This window comes from Epinephelus moara, chromosome 9, assembly GCF_006386435.1.
Source record: "Epinephelus moara isolate mb chromosome 9, YSFRI_EMoa_1.0, whole genome shotgun sequence".
Lineage (NCBI taxonomy): Eukaryota > Metazoa > Chordata > Actinopteri > Perciformes > Serranidae > Epinephelus > Epinephelus moara.
This window is the reverse complement of record NC_065514.1, coordinates 14,624,541-14,642,580: the sequence shown is the minus strand read 5'-3', so window position 1 is coordinate 14,642,580 and position 18,040 is coordinate 14,624,541. Positions and strand designations below refer to the sequence as shown.

Here is an 18,040-nt window from a genome sequence, read left to right as displayed (position 1 = left end):
AGCAACACAACTCCACCTCATGCAGGCTGATGGCGCCCCAGATTCAAATGTCCAAAAACACATAATTGAAACCACAAAGTATCTCCATACTGCTCGTCCGTAGTGATTCAAGTGTACTGAAGCCCTGACATAAGAAGTTGTTTGGAAAAACGTCATTTGAACTCTGTTTTTAGCCTCATTGTAGCCTGTAGCTCTGACTGCCTCTCTGGGCACCGCGTTCATGTGTGTGCGCTTGCTTTTGCTGGTCTCGCGCTGGCTGGTTCTGCCTGAACCCAAATGTTTTTGTTGCCATTTGCGGAGCCTGGGCTGCCTACAGACACCAGACTTTAATAAAGTTAATATTATTGTAGTGTTTATTTGTTAAGTGTCTTTTATTATATTTTAAAAGTGTTAAAATAAAAACATTGTTTTTATTATAATTTAAAACTGTTATACAAAATACTCACACACTTCTGAAAGGTGGCCCATTTGTGCCACTTTTCAACCTCCATAAAAAAAACCCTCATATTTTGAGGTATCAGTTCAGGCACCGTTTAAGCACCGGTACCGTTTTAAAAGTATCTGTTTGGCACTGGTATCGGGAAAAACCCAAACGATATCCAACCCTAGTCATGAGTCTCTGCAGCTGAAAAGGACAAATCTCATTGTCTAACTCTTCACACAACTCACTCCCCCAAGACTTAAGCATTTAAAGGGTTGATTTGGATTCACCCGAAGTCACAAAGTAAGACAAACAAACTAAGTGACTGAGGCAGCAGTGGACCAGCAGCTCCTGTGTTCAGCAAGTTAAAATTACTGTTTTCATTAATGGAGTCTGGTGGCTTTGACGAGAGCATCCCCTGTTGGGAAGGGCTGTCTGTGGCAAAGTAAACAGTGAAAAATATTCAAAATACAGTGCACACATAAACTTTTTTAGGTGGCTTAAATTTGTTTTGTTGCCCCCCATCCACAGCAGTAAATTGCTTAGCTTCTGTGTCAGTACTCCTGCCTGCTTCTCCAAACTGGGGGTGTACCAAACGACAACTACTGTATGTTATACACTGACTATGGATAATGACCTCAAACAACCCCACTTCAAAAGATCCAAACAATCCCTTTAATGCGATTTAATTAAAACAGTAAGGCTGGAGTACAAGAATTCGTCTGAATGTGTAAATGAAGGCAGTTTGAATCCAGTGTGGTAATGGGCAACTCTACCACCCAGGCACCATGAAAACTACTATATAAAGATGTTATTACTGAATGTATGGCTATAGCTGACAAAACGCAGACTATAAATAGCGTCACAAATGGCGTTTCATGTCATGAAAATCCTACACAAACAACCGTCTGCTGTCCTCGCTCCTGCTGCTCACAGTGTCAGAATAGAAACAGAACATATTTGAAGATTCCCATGAGAGGAGTTAGCAAAACACTGCAAGTCGTTTCTGCTCTCTCTCCCTCTGACCGCGCACGAGGCTCCGCTGTTCCCTACAAGTTTTTATTTTTATTATAACGGACAGCTGACACAGCCGCACAAAACGTTTCACCGCCCTCAAACTGAAGAAAATTATGGAAAATGACCAAAAAGCACACACGTACTGCAAGAGACACCCCTCTCACCTTTTCCTTTTTTACCCCCAAAATTGGACGGCGAAGAAGCAGAAAGTGAGACAGATGAGAGGAGACACATGAGGGAACGCTCCATTGGGAGTTGACCACTAATATCTCTGGACAAAGCGTCAGCGCTGCGGTTTCTTCATGAAAGTGATGTTATGAGATTTGATTGAACATGTGGGAAAATTACAAAACACAGGGAATGTTCTCTTATGGGGGCAGGGGGTATCTGTTCCAATTTTTAATGCTATAGATTGAATTGAAGCTACACTCGTGGTCAAAAGCTGCTGCTGGACGTCAGAGGGAAGATATGTGCAGTGTGTGGGGCTCATATGTTTAACGTGTATATGTTTAAGTGTCATGTATCATCTGATATACGAAGTCAAAACATCTACTTGGGGCCTCACAGAGATTTAAGGATAATACGTCCATGTTTTGCTTTTGAAGAACACCATATAAGTCAGTCCAGCCAAGTGACCCGTGTCTCAACTGAATGAGAATTAATTTGTGGTGATAAGAAGTATAAACATCATCTTTGCTCTCTAAGCAGTATATTAGTGTTTTGATCCAACTGCGCATGTGAATTTAAACGTGAGTCTTAAGCTGCTGCATGAATCCAAAATGCCCCCAGATGTTTAGGAAAGCATTAAGTTAATGATGCTGAATCACAAATTTGTTTATGATTGACTTAAAATGGTTTTTAACTTCATCCCTACAAAGATGTTGCATGTAGTTTTCACATAATGTCGTGCGGGGTCATATCTCTGGAATAAGCAGGGCTTTGTTTTGACTCATGAAGAGCAATAGATGAAAAAAATAAGTTTGCAGGAGGGTCTGTTTGAGGATTTCTGCATGACAATTCGATTAAAATGAACTCAATAAACTTGTAATCTTCCTCGAGGCAGTGGGGACAACTGTTGCTGGCAGACGTTTGTTGCTGACTTGAATTCCCTCCTTACAGTTGTGTCAGGATGTCCAGATAGACGTCCTTATACCTTCAGATCTCAGCTGATAATTGTCAGATTCAGACCTTGTCATCAGTATCAGAGTAATCCAGGTCTGCACAGTGCAAACAGGAAGGGCAGCATGACTTTTACATGATGCAGATGTGCCAAAATGTAAACACATATGCTGAAAAAAGACAGAGGTTAGTTTAATATTCAGACATTCAGCCATGTTCATCCTCTTCACCAGGCTACTGTAGTTATGCAGTGTGAGATGGAGCTTGGCATGACGTTAGTGTTAGGGTCAAAGGGTACAGATGACTGTGGGCCCAAGGCCGGGGAGGCATGAAAAGGTCAAAGGCTGTCCTTTAAATTAGATCAAGTACAAGAGTACAATATCATGGACAATACAACTGTATACAAAGCTACAGTGAGGATAATATTATTAAACTAGAGGATCTAAGACATCCACTGGTATCAACCATGTTTTGCGATCTTGAAGGAAAGGGGGCCAAATAATGCTCCAAAGCTATTTAAATTTTGGCGAGGGAAAAAGGAAGGAAGCCATTTTTCTTTTGTATTTCTGCACACTGAGGTCCCTTAACAGTCTTGCAATTTCATAAACTAGGTATGACTGGAAAATAGACAGTTGTCAGCCATGTAAGGGTTAATCCACTAGTAGGTGTGTTCCAAGCGGTTTTAATGCACTAAACTAACCGTTTGGAACACACCTACTAGTGGATTAACCCGCTTATACCATGGTCATTTGCCAAGAATATAGGAATAAAAGGATTCAACAACTTTTGGTGAAAGTTTCGTACTCAAAATCGAAAGTTTTTGAAGCAAGAGCTTACCATTGTCATGACAAGGAATAAACTAGTCCCTTTTACAACCACGGCAGTTACAGTAGTCACAGTAGGACAGGATGAGGCTCAATCGCTTTAACAAAGCCAAAAGTATTAGTAGTAGGCATCCCATTCCTCAAAATCCTTGTACTCTCCAAATAAGTTAAAATCAGCCATTTCTGTTTGTTTTTTCCCACGAATGTTGTTTGACGGCTGCAGTGTTTTTTTTTCCCTCTGCAGTTGACAGTTTGACAGCTGCGCTCGTTAATGTTGCTATGGTTACAGGCTGGTTAGCGGATGAATTTAGACAGCTATAAAGTTTAGCCAAACTACGTGTGCATTAAAGGGTTTTAATGCATACCTGCCGACCAATCAGAAGAGTATTCACCCAGACCATGGTATAAATAGTCTTTACAGTGTTTCAGTTCTGCCCACAATTTGACTAATATTTGATTAAAGTAGTATTTTTTTCATGATTTGATCTCATGATGTAATAATAACTTCAGGGCTGTAGTCAACCACAGAAAATCTTGGTCGACTAAAGTCGCACATAATCTTCAACTAGCCTAATTGATTAGTCGTGAGAAAAAAAAAAAATCTGCACGTTATTTTTACTTCTGCGGTGGTGGGTCTGTGTCTCTCTGCTGTTACACCTCCAAAACACTAGTCGGCGGTGGAGAACTGTGTTAAGTGCTGTAAAGTTTAGTTGATTCAAAACACACATTAAACATGGCTTAAAGGAGCTATATGTAAGAAATCTAAAGCAAATAGTCGTAAAATCCTCCTAATATGTCACAGAGACTAAGGAATAATGTTCATATAACATACTGATCTCACCGACAACAATAGTACAGCCAGAATATTCGCATTTTAAAAAAAAATTTACGGTCCGCAAATCATGTTTATGTTTTGAATTTGTGTTTTGGCCTGTTGCGCCACCCACCGCCGTCTACCAGTCACGCAGTCAGTAGAGTCTCAGCATCAGTTACAGTTATGACTGAGCTACAGCAGTACGGCAAGCAGCGTTAGCAGTGTCCCAGTACATAACATTAGCAGTCTCCTCAGCTGTATCCCGGCAGTAGCGTTAGCAGCAGAGAAGCCGGACTTGCTCGAACGGTCCGCTGGAAAACCGAAGATCACGGACGCGGTGACGCAGCCCTACCACGGCAGCTGCCCGTGGGCAAACAAATCAGTCTCCAGCGTGCTGCTGTCCAGCAACCTCGAATCTGTAGGGGAGGGGGGGCGGACCCTGAGGCTTTGGAATAACCTGCCAGAGGATATAAGGCTGTCTGAGTCACTGGCTTCATTTCAGTCTCTCTTCAAAACACACTCTTAGCATATCCTGAGTTTATCTGAGCTGTCTATTTTATCGCTATCTTATTGATTTTGTTTCCCATTTATTATCTTGATTTCAGTTTTGGCCTTCCTTGTTTTATCCTTTGCTTAGATGAAATTTTATGATGTTATTTGTTTTATTCTCCTTGTGTTTTAAATGTTTTTAAAGGTGCTATTTAAGTAAAGTTTATTATTATTCTTATTATTATCAAATCCATGCAAGCTGGTTTGATACACTGTTGGCAGTTTACTGAAGGGTTTGCGGGCAATGAGTTGGTCAAATGTTGGGTACTGTAGTTTTAATAATGTGTACAAACAGGAAATATTGACAGAAAAATGTACAACCTACCGCAGTTTGACACCTCATTGCCCAGGGTTACTTTGTTTTCCAAGTCAAGACTAAAACCTTTTTATTGAGCACATCTGTAAATCGTTGATATTTTTAGCGTCCACCATTTGTTTTTCCTGACAAGATTCACCCTGGGCAGCTCAAACCACCAAGTAAAGGTCAAGGAAAGACTGTGGTCTGGGTTCAGCACTAAAGCCAGCCTAAGTTAACTCCATCTTGAATCTTGAATCATGTTGACATCTTTTACTACAGATTTTTTTTCTGACCTTAACCGAGAGTTTTAGCATCCCAATCCAAACCACACCTGGGACACAGGAAGCTAACCTCGCTCTCTTGTACTTTTTATTCCCAACAATCCACCCCAAGCGACACTTCCTGCATCGGAACAAAATGCTGCCGCAGTTACATTTCCTCCAAAACAAATTTGCCAGAGCAAATTAGTTGTGCTTGAATGTAATTTGTAGAGGACAGGGTTTCATGTTTGTGGTGAGGTTTCTGACCTCAGACTCTCATTCCATGTTTGTTTGTAATCCGGATGCCTGTTTCCCTGAATTTCCTCAATATTATCTAATGCTGATCCTCTCCCCTGGTGGCTGCTGGGAGTCTCTGCCACGACTGTGTGTGTGACAGACAGATGGACAGACAGAGAGACAGACAGACAAGAGTGTGTTTAGAGTGTAAACACACTCGCTGGACAGAAAACACACAAAACAGAGGAGCAGAAGTTACAGAACATTTCTGTTTATAGTTCCCCCCTCGCCTCCGCACTCTGGATATGCCTCCACATGGGACTCTGTGCGTGTGTGTGTGTGTGTGTTCCTGTGGTTACTGTGGTGAATGGTCTGCTAACAACAAGGTAATCGCAGGGACTGACCAGGGGGAATCCACCCGGACTTCCGTTCAGGTGTGAGTGTGTGTGTGTTTTCTAGTTGCGTGTGAGGTCCCACAGTCTTCACACTAAGGACACATTATTAAATTCTTCCACAGTCGAGGACTTTTTGCCACTTCAGGCTAGTTTAGGATTTCCATTTGTTCTTGGATTGAGTAAAAGTTCATGTATAGTTTAACCAGTGACACACACTGGTGGAAAGACGTTCTCTCTGTGGAACGCTCAACTGCTTATTACTGAAAACAAGTTAAAGTGAATGGGGCTACATGGGTATTGTTAAGATTACTACTGTTATCGATACTCCTTATCAGTTCAGTGCTCTATTGATACTCTTATCTTATCAGTTCTTGTTTATTACTAGATTGCTTTTTAGAAGTTTAGGTTGGTTTCATTCCTCACTCCCTGAGGGGCTGTTTGTCTCAGCTTGCAGCTAAGTTTACAAGAATTTGCCTGATTTTAAGATAAGTGGCAAACTATGCAAAACAGTTGCAGACAGCTTTCAGTTTAGCTTGTTTGTAACAATGTGCTATTAGCCGAGCTGGCATGATGTGCTTGTGTGGATGAGAGACTATGGATAGAGTATGGAAATATTGCTTTTTAGATGTTTACATGTTTATACTTGTTGAATATGTGCATTACTGTAATAAACTTTACAGTTTGGCTTTGGCTTCTTACTCGCAAAGGGTTTTTTTTTGCAGCTGCAAACTGCAGTCGTCATCAACTCGAGTCTCTTCAAGGTAGCCTTTCTGCTCTGTTGTGCTCTGGGGGGCACCCAGTAGCTCACTTGTACCCCTTTTTCGGCAGTTACGGGCTGGCTTGGCTTGATTTGGTTTGGTGTGGGCCATCAGCCCAGCACAGCAGGGATTTGCTTTCATTACAACAAGGCTACCGTCTTGAAGGTGTGTCTTAAACTGATGATGGCTTGTCTTGAGTGAGCTGATCCACAGCTAAGTCTCCTGTTATTTTTGCCACATGTTTTCCCACAGCAGGGCAGGTAAAAGAAGTTTACCTGTTGGAGGTGAGCTGTTTGCAGAGGTGCAGTAAGAGCCTGCTGTCTGCAGCTCTTCGTCAACATCACACTGTGGCTGTTTCTGCTTTCACTTTCCTTCCTTATCCTTCATTATTACACTTGTCTTTATTGAAGAAAAGCCACTGAGATAGTAGTTGATTTCCTATAGATTTTTCACAATAAAAGTCTGTCGTTATTTTGTTCTGTATAAACTTTTATTGTGAAGCAGCAAAATAAGGAAATGTTGAGTTTTCAAACAACAACTTCTAATACAGCTGATAGCGAACTTGAAACAGTAAAATAAAGCAGATATCTAAAGTAAAAACAGGACGCAGGAGAGAAACTAAACTCTAAACCACAGAGATTCAGTTAGAAGCTACAAAAGTACAGAGACTTTTAAAACGCCTTTCTCTCTGGTCTCCTGCAGACAGAGGTGAGTAGAGTCTCGCAACACACACTCTTGTTTGGAGAAGTGGGGTCGTTAGAGTTGGCTGTGGTTGGCAAGACCTCACCGCTACCTGCCTGAGGGCAGGTGGCCCGGCTTTTGGACCTACTCTTGAGAAGGTCCATCGGCGGTGTAGCTTAGTGTGGCATGGAGCATCTAAACTGACAATGGAAACACAAATCGGTGCAGCATGGCTTTACTCGGCATGGCCAACAGTGACTATGGGAAAAGGGTACTAGTAGAGCTGGCACCCCATGTACAAAGGCTATGTCCTTGCCACAGCAGCCATGGGCCATGAGACCCTCTACCAATTGTTTCTTTCCTTGAGCCATCAGAACTCCTGACTCCAACAACACACAGACACCATAGAAAACTACCATAATCTGTCTTGAATTAATTGCACTGACCAGGAGTAGCACTCCTAATTTCGTTGTACTTGGACAATGGCAATAAAGGCTTTCTATTCTATCTATCTAATCTTCTTCCTCCTGGAATGCTGCTCACAGTCTGGCACCTGGCTGCTACTGTAGAAAGTCCCATGCTTTCCTGTGCGCTTTTCCCATAGATTGTATAATAACGATGGGCGACATGACAGCAGCTGGTATGCAGTATAGGTCATAAACCCTGCCCGCTCCATGTTAGCAGATGGGACATGGGCCAAACTAAAACATCAAAGTACACATCAAATAAATTCTTACAGAAGATTGTTTCTGTTTTCAGGTAGTTCTTATGCTGATGTATATTTAAGAGTTCGTTTTTCTCGTAAGTTTGGTTTTTATTAGTTGTTCGATGCTATACAAAGAGCGTTTGACGTCATGATTGACAGCTACGTGTGCCAATCTATGTGCTTGGGATCAAATGATTTGTCAGACAGGTGTTTAGGTGGAAACTTGATCCTGTGGGGATCGCTACTGCGCCGACTTTGGCTCCAAATGACATCACCAGCAGGCGAATCTGGGATATTTTGGCTTCATTTTTGTACAGTGGGATGAAGTGGAGACATGTTGTCCATCTTTATAGTCAGTGGCTGTGCCCAGGAATGTCCTGAGCACAGCTAAATAAAAAGAAAATAAGATTGAAGCAGAAGGCAGAGTCTCTGCCACACACTCGTAGTGGGACATAAGTAATGATTGAGAAAGATTACTTCTGTATTTGAAACAATAAAACTGTCCAGGCTGTAAAACCACCAGAACATTGTGGACAAACATCCACTCAGATTATAAACAAATAGATCTTACTGCTGAGCTCGGTCCACGGACCAAAGAAAACATACAACACACTGAATCACTAAATATTTTTCCTGTTTGCTATGTTCAGTATTTTTATCTTTGTACTTTAAATAAATTGTGGCTGCAGAAACTAAACACATGCTAAAATGTCCCTCTGACATTTTAAACCATTACTATCTGCTGTATGCTTCAGGGTTGTTGTTTTCTTCGCCCCATGTCTCCCTCCTCTTCCTCGCTCTTCACACAGGATTTAACTGCCTACCTTGAGAAGAATGTCGACAGTGGTTCCCAGTCGCTTTTTACTCATTTCCCATGCCTCCTTCCTTCTCTGTTCCCACTGACCCTGCCACAGAAACTCCTCTCTGCTTTTATACAGCTGTGCCTTGACCTTAACTTTTCCTCCTGACCTTTTCTTACAATATCAATCAAATCTGTTCTTATTTGATTATTTGACGTTTTTTGCTGTCTTATGTTTGGGCTTTGATTTGTTTTATTCTTACTGTGCAAGTCCTTGTGATGATGTCCTGACATCAGAGACAGATTAAAGTCAGTGGGAAAACCCTGTAGGATGGCCTACTTATTGTGCAACTGTGAGATTAAAAGAATTAACAAAATCAATCACGCATGAATCAATACGTTTAAAAAAAAAAAGTCAATAAGGCTTATAAAAGATTCCTAGTGTGTCCCAGCCTACTACAGTATGGCTGGGTGAGAAAATCAATACAGCAAACTACTGAAATATTTTGCTTTGTAATATCTAATTGATACACAGACGCTTATATCAGTTTAAAATTATATAAATTATTAATATTGCAAATACAAATTAAACTTTTAGTAGTGTACTAGAAGAATAAAATCAAGGACTTTTTCAGCCCACCAGATACATTTTACTGCAATAAAATTGATTGAAAGGAGATGAACAGACTGAAAACTTCATCTTATAGATGCTGACAAAGTTTTCCTTTGAGGACATAATTTGCAGTTGTAAATCACAATTTTCTGGCTCAGTGAACACAATAAGAGGAAGTCCACACAAAAGATTTAGTTAAAACAAGCATAATTTATTAACAATGGAGTGGGTAAATCAGCAAATTCAGTAGTGACAGCCATGCATTGATGTGTATCAAGTGTGCTATAGAGGTGTTGCAGGTGCAAAAGGTGCAGAGCCGCTGGTTAATACCTACCTGGGGCAGCTTTTTTTTAGCCTGGAAGGCCCAAGTGAGCTTAATCAAGGCAATTGCAAAATACCATTTTGTAAATCTAAATCTGGACAATCATCTTTTTCCATTAAAGGCTGTCAACTGTGATTTAAAATCCTTCACAACAAAGTTCAAAGGCTAGCTAAAAGCAAACCAGAGCTGTACCCACTCTTAGCTAAATGCGCTCAAACTTTTAAAGGGTATTAGTGTAAGTGTTTTGGCGTATTGTGGTATGTGTACTTAAGTATATGTATTGTGGGTTGTTTACTCTGTATTGGAACTATGATAAATTGCATCGTCCCTATCAAAATAAAAAACAAACAAACACCATACATGTTCTTGCAATACTAAGCATATCCCAAATGTTTAATATTGCAACAATATCGTATCGTGGCCCCTGCCTCTGGTGACTCCCACCCCTAATATAGAGACGTAATTACAGAGTGTAAATACATGGCACATGTGGAGAAAAAAAGCTAAATAAACTAAAAATGGGGTGCAATTTCATGAAAATTAAAAGGATGAGACATTTATCAGTATTGGACTTATTAAAGTTGACTTAAGTCTGTCTCTTTTTCAGATTGTCCTTCCTGCCAAACCGGAGCTACAGCGACAACGGTCGGACGATACTGGCCAATGACCAGGAGTCCCAGGACTCTCTTGGACCACTATGAGGGTGTCTTAACAGAGCTGTGACACCATCAGCTGATGAGGGGGACTAAGAGATGGAGACTTCTTGACCTCTGTGATCTCAACAGGTGGCTGTGAGCTGACCTGGCCTGAGGAGGTTGTCTTTGGAAATGCACTCTATGATCCAGCATCATCATATGACTTTCTTTAAAACGTATGTTGATGCTGTCCAGAGTTAGAGGCACTGTTGCTGAGCATCAGACCAGCACAGAAGGTCAGATCTGAGTGACTCAAAATGAGAAAAAAATGAACCATGTTGGTGCAGAGCTGAAGTATTGAGTGCTTACGGACTGAAACACACTGCCAATATGTCTCCAGGTTCTCCAAAACCCAAAGAGTGTTTATTCTCAGTCGAAACATCCGGATCACAGGACGTGAGTCAACATCATGCACCACAGAAAACCACAGCAGACTACAAGCCAAACTTTGGTTAACATGGTTGGTGACGCAAGAGGCCTCTTCTGCTTTTTAACCTCTGTGATGACATCATAGTTGTAACTGCCAGCTGGTCACACAGGTGACTGCAGGTCTCATTAAGTCCAGTTTATTGTTTGTATTCTTGTTTTTTACCAGCATCAACTGCACTCTGAAACTGCTGAATGTAATGTCAAAAGTGGATGTTTTTTTTATTCATATCCTTCATGTCATATTCCATTTTGAAACAGTTACAAACAAACACCAAAGGCTGAGAACTTCACAGTCAGTTTGTGATGAAATACAGCATCATACAAACAGTTCTGTCATTGATCGTTGTGATGAAACACTTGCCTAAACCTTTCATGGCACATAAAATATTGTTGCACTTACCTCTGTGTTGAATTGTGTTGCATCTTTGTTCACACCCAGCTGTGATGTTGTTGTGGTAGTACAGCTCTACATCACTGCAGCATGGGAGAAAGCTTAACTTCCAGTGTTCACATCACTCTTTCTGGAGGGAGCGATTAGGACATATGTAGGAATTTACTGGGGGGAAGGCTTCACAATGGGGAAGAAAGGTGATTTAAGTAACTTTGAACGTGGCATGGTTGTTGGTGCCAGACGGGCTGGTCTGAGTATTTCAGAAACGGCTGATCTGTTGGGATTTCACACAGATTTCCTGTCAGCTAAGAACAGGAGACTGGGATTTCACACAGATTTCCTGTCAGCTAAGAACAGGAGACTGAGGCTCACCAAAACTGGACAATAGCAGATTGGAAAAACGTTGCCTGGTCTGATGAGTCTGGATTTCTGCTGCCACATTCAGATGGTAGGGTCAGAATTTGGTGTAAACAACATGAAAGCATGGATCCATCCTGCCTTGTATCAACGGTTCAAGCTGCTGGTGGTGGTGTAATGGTGTGGGGGAGATTTTCTTGGCACACTTTGAGCTCCTTAGTAGTGATGGCCTCATGAAGCCTCATGAAGCATTTTCTTCTTCTCTACTCTGGCATTAGTAAACAAAATATTCAAAGAATGCAGTTGATTCAGAATGCTGCTGCCAGGTTTTTAACAGGTACCAAGAGAAGCGACCACATTACGCCAATCCTTGCTGCCCTTCACTGGCTACCTGTGAGTTTTAGAATTGATTTTAAGATTTTACTGCTTGTTTTTAAAGCCTTACATGGTCAGGTTCCTGCCTACATCGGTGACATGCTAAACTCTTATGAACCTGACCGGAGCCTGAGATCTTCCGGCGGGGCCCTCTTACGGGTAACCAAAACTCGGCTGGTCACTAAAGGGGACCGGGCCTTTGGTGCCTGGGCCCCTCGGCTGTGGAACGCCCTGCCTGGAGATCTCAGGCAGGCAAACTCAGTGTACTCTTTTAAATCACTTCTTAAAACTCACTTTTATCGTCTGGCCTTCTTAAACTGATTCTTTTTTATTATTGTTGTGACTCTTTTAGTTTTTTATTCTGTATTCCTGTATTTTAATGTTATTTTACTGTTATGTATTTTATTTGCACTAATCATTTTATTGTTAAGCACCTTGTAACCTTGTTTTGAAAGGTGCTCTACAAATAAATTATTATTATTATTATTTATTTTCTGAGCCCACTAGATGGCACTCTTGGTTTAAAGAAAGAGGCTCAAAGAATGGCAATTCAGTGTGTTTTAAACCTTTTGTTGAACAAAAAGCGCCNAGCACCTTTGGGATGTGGTGGAACGGGAGATTCACATCATGGATGTGCAGCCGACAAATCTGCAGCAACTGTGTGATGCTATCATGTCAATATGGACCAAAATCTCTGAGGAATGTTTCCAGCACCTTGTTGAATCCATGACACCAAGAATTAAGGCAGTTCTGGTCCAACCTGGTACAAGCAAGGTATACCTAATAAAGTGGCCAGTGAGTATATTGTAATTCTGTAGCTGCAGATCAAATATTTCTTTCTCTTGCAGGACCCACACAGTGAAACATGAACCTGCAGCTGGATGGAAACAGCTGGAAAGCACCATGACGAGGCTGAGGAGACAAACCCTTCTAAAGAAAATGATCCTGAAGATGGATACCTTTGATCCTCAAATCTAAATAACACTTCATATTTATGATTAAATATATCCAACAATCAGTTTTGTAAACATTTTGGCAAACAATATGAATATGTTCCTCATTAAACATGATAAGCACATTGAGGCCAAGGTGAATATGAAGGTCTGATGTCTCTCAAATGACGAGACTTGTCTGAGTCTTTGATGGTTCGACTGTTTTACAGCTGCATTAGGTGGTTTATGACCACTAGAGGTCACTTTTCACTCTCACTTTAGCTCTGATTTGGTCTCTATTTTCTATCATTTTCTATCTATTAGTTTTGGCTCCCTGCAGTTTTGTGTCTGGCATGTAGCGTATTCTAAGAGCGAGTTCACTTACAGGAGGCCTGTGAGAGCCAGGGCTTGGAAAAAACAAAATAATGAACAAACAGTGGCCAAAAGCCGCTAAATACAGCTAAAATCAATGAGGAACTGCAGAGCTGGCTGTTCCTCTCACTGGGTTTGTCAGCACAAGGGACCCGCTCACATTACTCAGCTATGTGATTTGAAGGTAGATTCAAAAATGTCCTTATTACAGATTTAATTCTCTGATGTTTGATGCTGAGTTTATATATTTAAATTCAGTCTGTCTCAATCTGTCTGTCTATCACAACACATTCAGGAGATCGACACACAGAGGTGTGATACCAGCCGCCTACACTCTGTCATCACATTTTCATTTCAGTGTCTCTCTGCATCTCGGCCTCAGAAAACAGCAGTTAACTCATCATCTTGCATTTTTATTTTCAATACGCAACCACAAAGTCCAGTTTCAAAGGTGACGAGCTGAATGAATGTCTTGTTACAGTGTGACAACTTTTAATAGCTCACTCTGCCCTTCATTGTTTGTGACGGAGATGATAAATAAACAGAATTTAACAATGATTTAGTCTAAATACATTTATATCAGCTTTATCAAATGTGGCAAGTCTTTTGAGCCATGCAAACGTCTCCAGATCCTGACGTTAGTGCCATGTTAGATCAGCGTTGGTAGAGTAATGCAGTTACAGCTCATTAAACCTGCATGAATTTACTTGGCGGGATCGCAACAAGCGCAACAATGTATCCATTGAGCTGCAGTTCTCTGAACAAAAAGCGCCATCTAGTGGGCTCAGAAATAAAGAAAATGCTTCATGAGGCTTCATCTGGCCATCACTACCCCTTAGTACCAAGTGAGCATGGTTTAAACACCACAGCCTACCTGAGTATTGTTGCTGACCGTGTCCATCCCTTTATGACCACAGTGTACCCATCTTCTGATGGCTACTTCCAGCAGGATAAAGCACCATGTCACAAAGCTCAAATCATCTCAAACTGGTTTCTTGAACATGACAATGAGTTCACTGTACTCCAATGGCCTCCACAGTCACCAGATCTCAATCCAATAGAGCACCTTTGGGATGTGGTGGAACGGGGGATTTGCATCATGAATGTGCAGCCAACAAATCTGCAGCAACTGTGTGATGTCATCATGTCAACATGGACCAAAATCTCTGAGGAATGTTTCCAGCACCTTGTTGAATCTATGCCACTAAGAATTAAGGCAGTTCTGAAGGCAAAAGGGGTCCAACCTGGTACTAGCAAGGTGTACAGTACCTCGTGGAGTGGTATTGTTCCATATCATGACCCCCCAAAATACACTTTATGACCACCTGGAGGGTCCCAGTCTCTACTTTGAGAACCACTTCCCTGCACATGTCAAATATGGTGAGAACTTTCGTTTTTTATAAGCAAATACATTTTTCCCCCATTTTTGGCAGGTGAGTAACTATTTCAGTCTTTGCACATCCTATGTCATGGTATCCACATCATAACTTGAGCTCCATCTTCAGTAAGACAATATGAGCATCAAGCCCAGACTAATACTATACCGTGTGGGCCTGAAACACATTTTTAACGAGCCTTTATTGCTGTTGGCGGTGGCAGACGGCAATTACACACAAAGCCCCTCGTCAGGAAGCCTATTTGGTAACAGCAAACATGATTATCCCCGATCATTCCCTTCGCCTCTGAAAACAATCTTGGACTTGATTTGCTGGGTTGATTGGTGCTGACCCCCGAGTCTGCTTGCTATTAACCAATCAGGGACAATCCAGAGGAGGTTTTCATTATTCTGTGAGCCCTCTCAATACTCACTGACTCCAACACAATCTCCTCGGGTTTACTTACTGTCTAAAGCATGAAGATCTCAAGGCTTTGTCTCATAGCACAGCAGTGCCAGAGCTGGACCCAGGTTTTCTAAAAGCATCTTGGCTCGGAGATTATTCGGAAGTTAGCAGAGGAACAGAAAATTATTTTTAACCCCATATGAGACAGGGATGCCGTATTTCATCCTTCTATGGGCTGCTGGAAATTAGTCATGTTAGTTTTTGTTCCTGTGTGAATCCAGCATAATCTGCTTTTCTAAGAGATATGTCCACTGTAAAAACATTTTGCTGTAGGATTTAAAATATGATTTTTTAATAAAGTCCTTCAGGGGATTATCATTTATCGTCTTCCATGTGGAGGTAAGAGGTGAGATTTAACATCAAAGCAATAACCGTGAGCCTAGCCAGGTTCAAGGAGGCTAAAAAAAGGAGAAGTCAAAGCATCATATTATGTCATATTATTGATGTACAACACATGCGCCATTTGAGCACTTGCTAAAAGGCTAAATGGGAGGCACACAATCATAGAAAATAGGGAGATTCGTTTCATGGAGACAGTTGAAGTCAGCTTTGGGTTGGAATATATTTTATATGAAAAATAAAGATGAGGAACACACGTCATTAAATCTGCAAAATGTTCTGCAATTATTGTAATAATTGTCTTAAATAAAAGACCATTAACAAAAGCCAAAAGCTTTCTATTTAAAAACATTCTACTGTATACTGGCCACCATCCATTCGAGCATACCCAGAAAGTTCAAGAGCACCTGAGCGTTTTTTGTACCAGGCTGTAAATGTGTTCATTTTGTTGTAGAGTTGGTCGCTTTAACCTTGGTGTCTATGGGAATTTATTGGCTTCTAGAGCCAGCCTCAAGCAGCCATTTAAAGAATTGCAGTTTTTGGCACTTTCGTGTTGTCTTCATTTTTTAGCCCTGGAGGCTGCTTGGTCATACCCCATAGATCCCATGGGGTCAGAGACCATGTCCCAGCTTCCAACAGAAAGTCTTAGCCAGGTTCAGGATTGGCTCCCATGGAGAAGCTTGAGGCCTAACCAACCAGCTAGTCCTTATCCTTTCGACCTTTTCTCTTGTAAAAACCCCCAAAATACTGTTTGAAAACACTTCTGATAAAGCATACATCTCACCTTTGTGTCCCTCTTCCAGCTAGGTTTTCTAGCACAGTGTCTCACTCATTGTGGTGCACCAAGCTGTAATGGGCTCATTACTGCCCCCTGTGGCAACCTCTGAGGCTGAAAAATGAAACCATGAAATTGTAGTTCCTCAAATGGCCACTACAGGCTGGCTCCAAAAGCGAGTCAAACCCCATAAACTCCTATGTTAAAACGCTTACAGCACAAATAAACATGTTCACAGCATGCTACAAAAAACAGATTTGGTCTCTTTACCTAATTTCCACATTCATGACAACTATACAGTGGGTGAATTCAAAATATAACTCACACGTTTAAAATGTAATAAGGCTTAAATTTATGTACATGAACGTCGTGTCTTTGAGTGACAGGCTGTCTGTGAGGCATCACCACAGTCAGTTAGTCAAGTCCACACCTCGCTCCTCCACAGTTCCACCCTCTTGTCCAAATTTGGTCACTTCTAGTGACAAAAAAACAACAACATGACGACGGTCAAACTGTCAAAGTTGAGGCCTAAAAATTGGAGTCAACTGTATTTGATTTTCCCTGCTGTTCTTGAAGGCGTCACGGGATTGCAAAGGCTGATTCGGAGCACCTGGGCTGAGGGCTCCTGGGGAATTAAATTACACTACACTATTTTCACTCACTCAAATCTACATCACTGATTTACTGATTAGCCACACTCCACATGTAGTTTTTTTTAGTGTTTTACTTAACTTACAATTTTGATTTAACGTCATCCACTGTATCTTCCCGTATCTGTCATGGCCTAGGAGCCGGGTTATGACAAAACCAACAGGTGACGTCATTCTGACTACATCCCTTGTATTTTTAAACAATCAATAGGTGTGACACAAAGATTCATGCTTCATCGGAGGTGTTTCCAAACATTTATCTTCAGCGTTTCAAGAGAAAAGACGTCAAGGATGAGGATTAACTGGTCAGTTTGGCCATCTACATCTCGCAAAATTCCCCATTAGCTCACCCGAGCTTCTCTACAGGAACCGTCAGGGTGTGACTCCCACTAGACTGTCCCAAATGGGTCACCCTGAGCCTGATGACATGCTTTGCTTAAAGACAATTCAGAAACAATGATTGCAATTGTTGTTGTGTTTTGGCCAAAATATGACTTAGGCAATTATGCTATGAGGCTAACAAAATGATACAACCTGATCAACAGAGTAAGCCACTTAAAGTGAGCACTGAGACCCACACCCTTCTTGCAAACACTATGTAACCGCCCTGTATGAAGTAGGCTATGTGTGTATGCTCAGTTACAGACTGCAGAGCGATAGAAGCAGCATCAGTTGCTGTAATTTCAGCTCTAACATCCTACATGTCTATCTCCTCTTTAACCACTAGATGTAGCTACAATACTAGCTATAAAAACTGTCTTGCTGTCTAACTGTCAGGTTGACTGTGACTTTATATTGTAAAGAGTTTCAGCAGTAGGCCTTTTTTTTCCGCAATAGACAGTTTGACATGTTAGAGTAGGAAAAGCACAGGTGTAGACAACAAAATTAATTAAAACTGAATACATTCAGCTGCATTGTTTTCAGGGTCCCTGTGTTGTGCATGCTGGCTCTGTCACACTGTTGTAGCTCACTGACACACTTCAGTAGAACTGAGTCATCATTAATGTTACTGGTGACACCTGTGCTTTTCCTGCCATGACAAAACTGCTGCTGTGATACAGACTTGTTAAA

General features: G+C 41.3%; 1 protein-coding gene across 2 annotated transcripts in view; it reads left to right on the top strand.

The window, feature by feature from the left end:
• The window catches only part of si:dkey-247m21.3 (5-hydroxytryptamine receptor 4), a 79,016-nt gene extending 67,682 nt beyond the window's left edge, over positions 1-11,334 (top strand). Inside the window, exons 7-8 of one of the 2 annotated variants that reach the window (XR_007570503.1) lie at positions 10,421-10,744; positions 10,849-11,334. Coding sequence is in view for 1 of the 2 variants with exons in the window: in XM_050053681.1 (XP_049909638.1) it covers positions 10,421-10,514 (94 nt within the window). In the remaining variant the exon portion in view is untranslated. Of the gene's footprint in view, positions 1-10,420 lie in introns of both variants that reach the window. The other variant, XM_050053681.1, reaches the window with a different exon arrangement.
• The last annotated feature ends 6,706 nt before the right edge of the window (positions 11,335-18,040 follow it).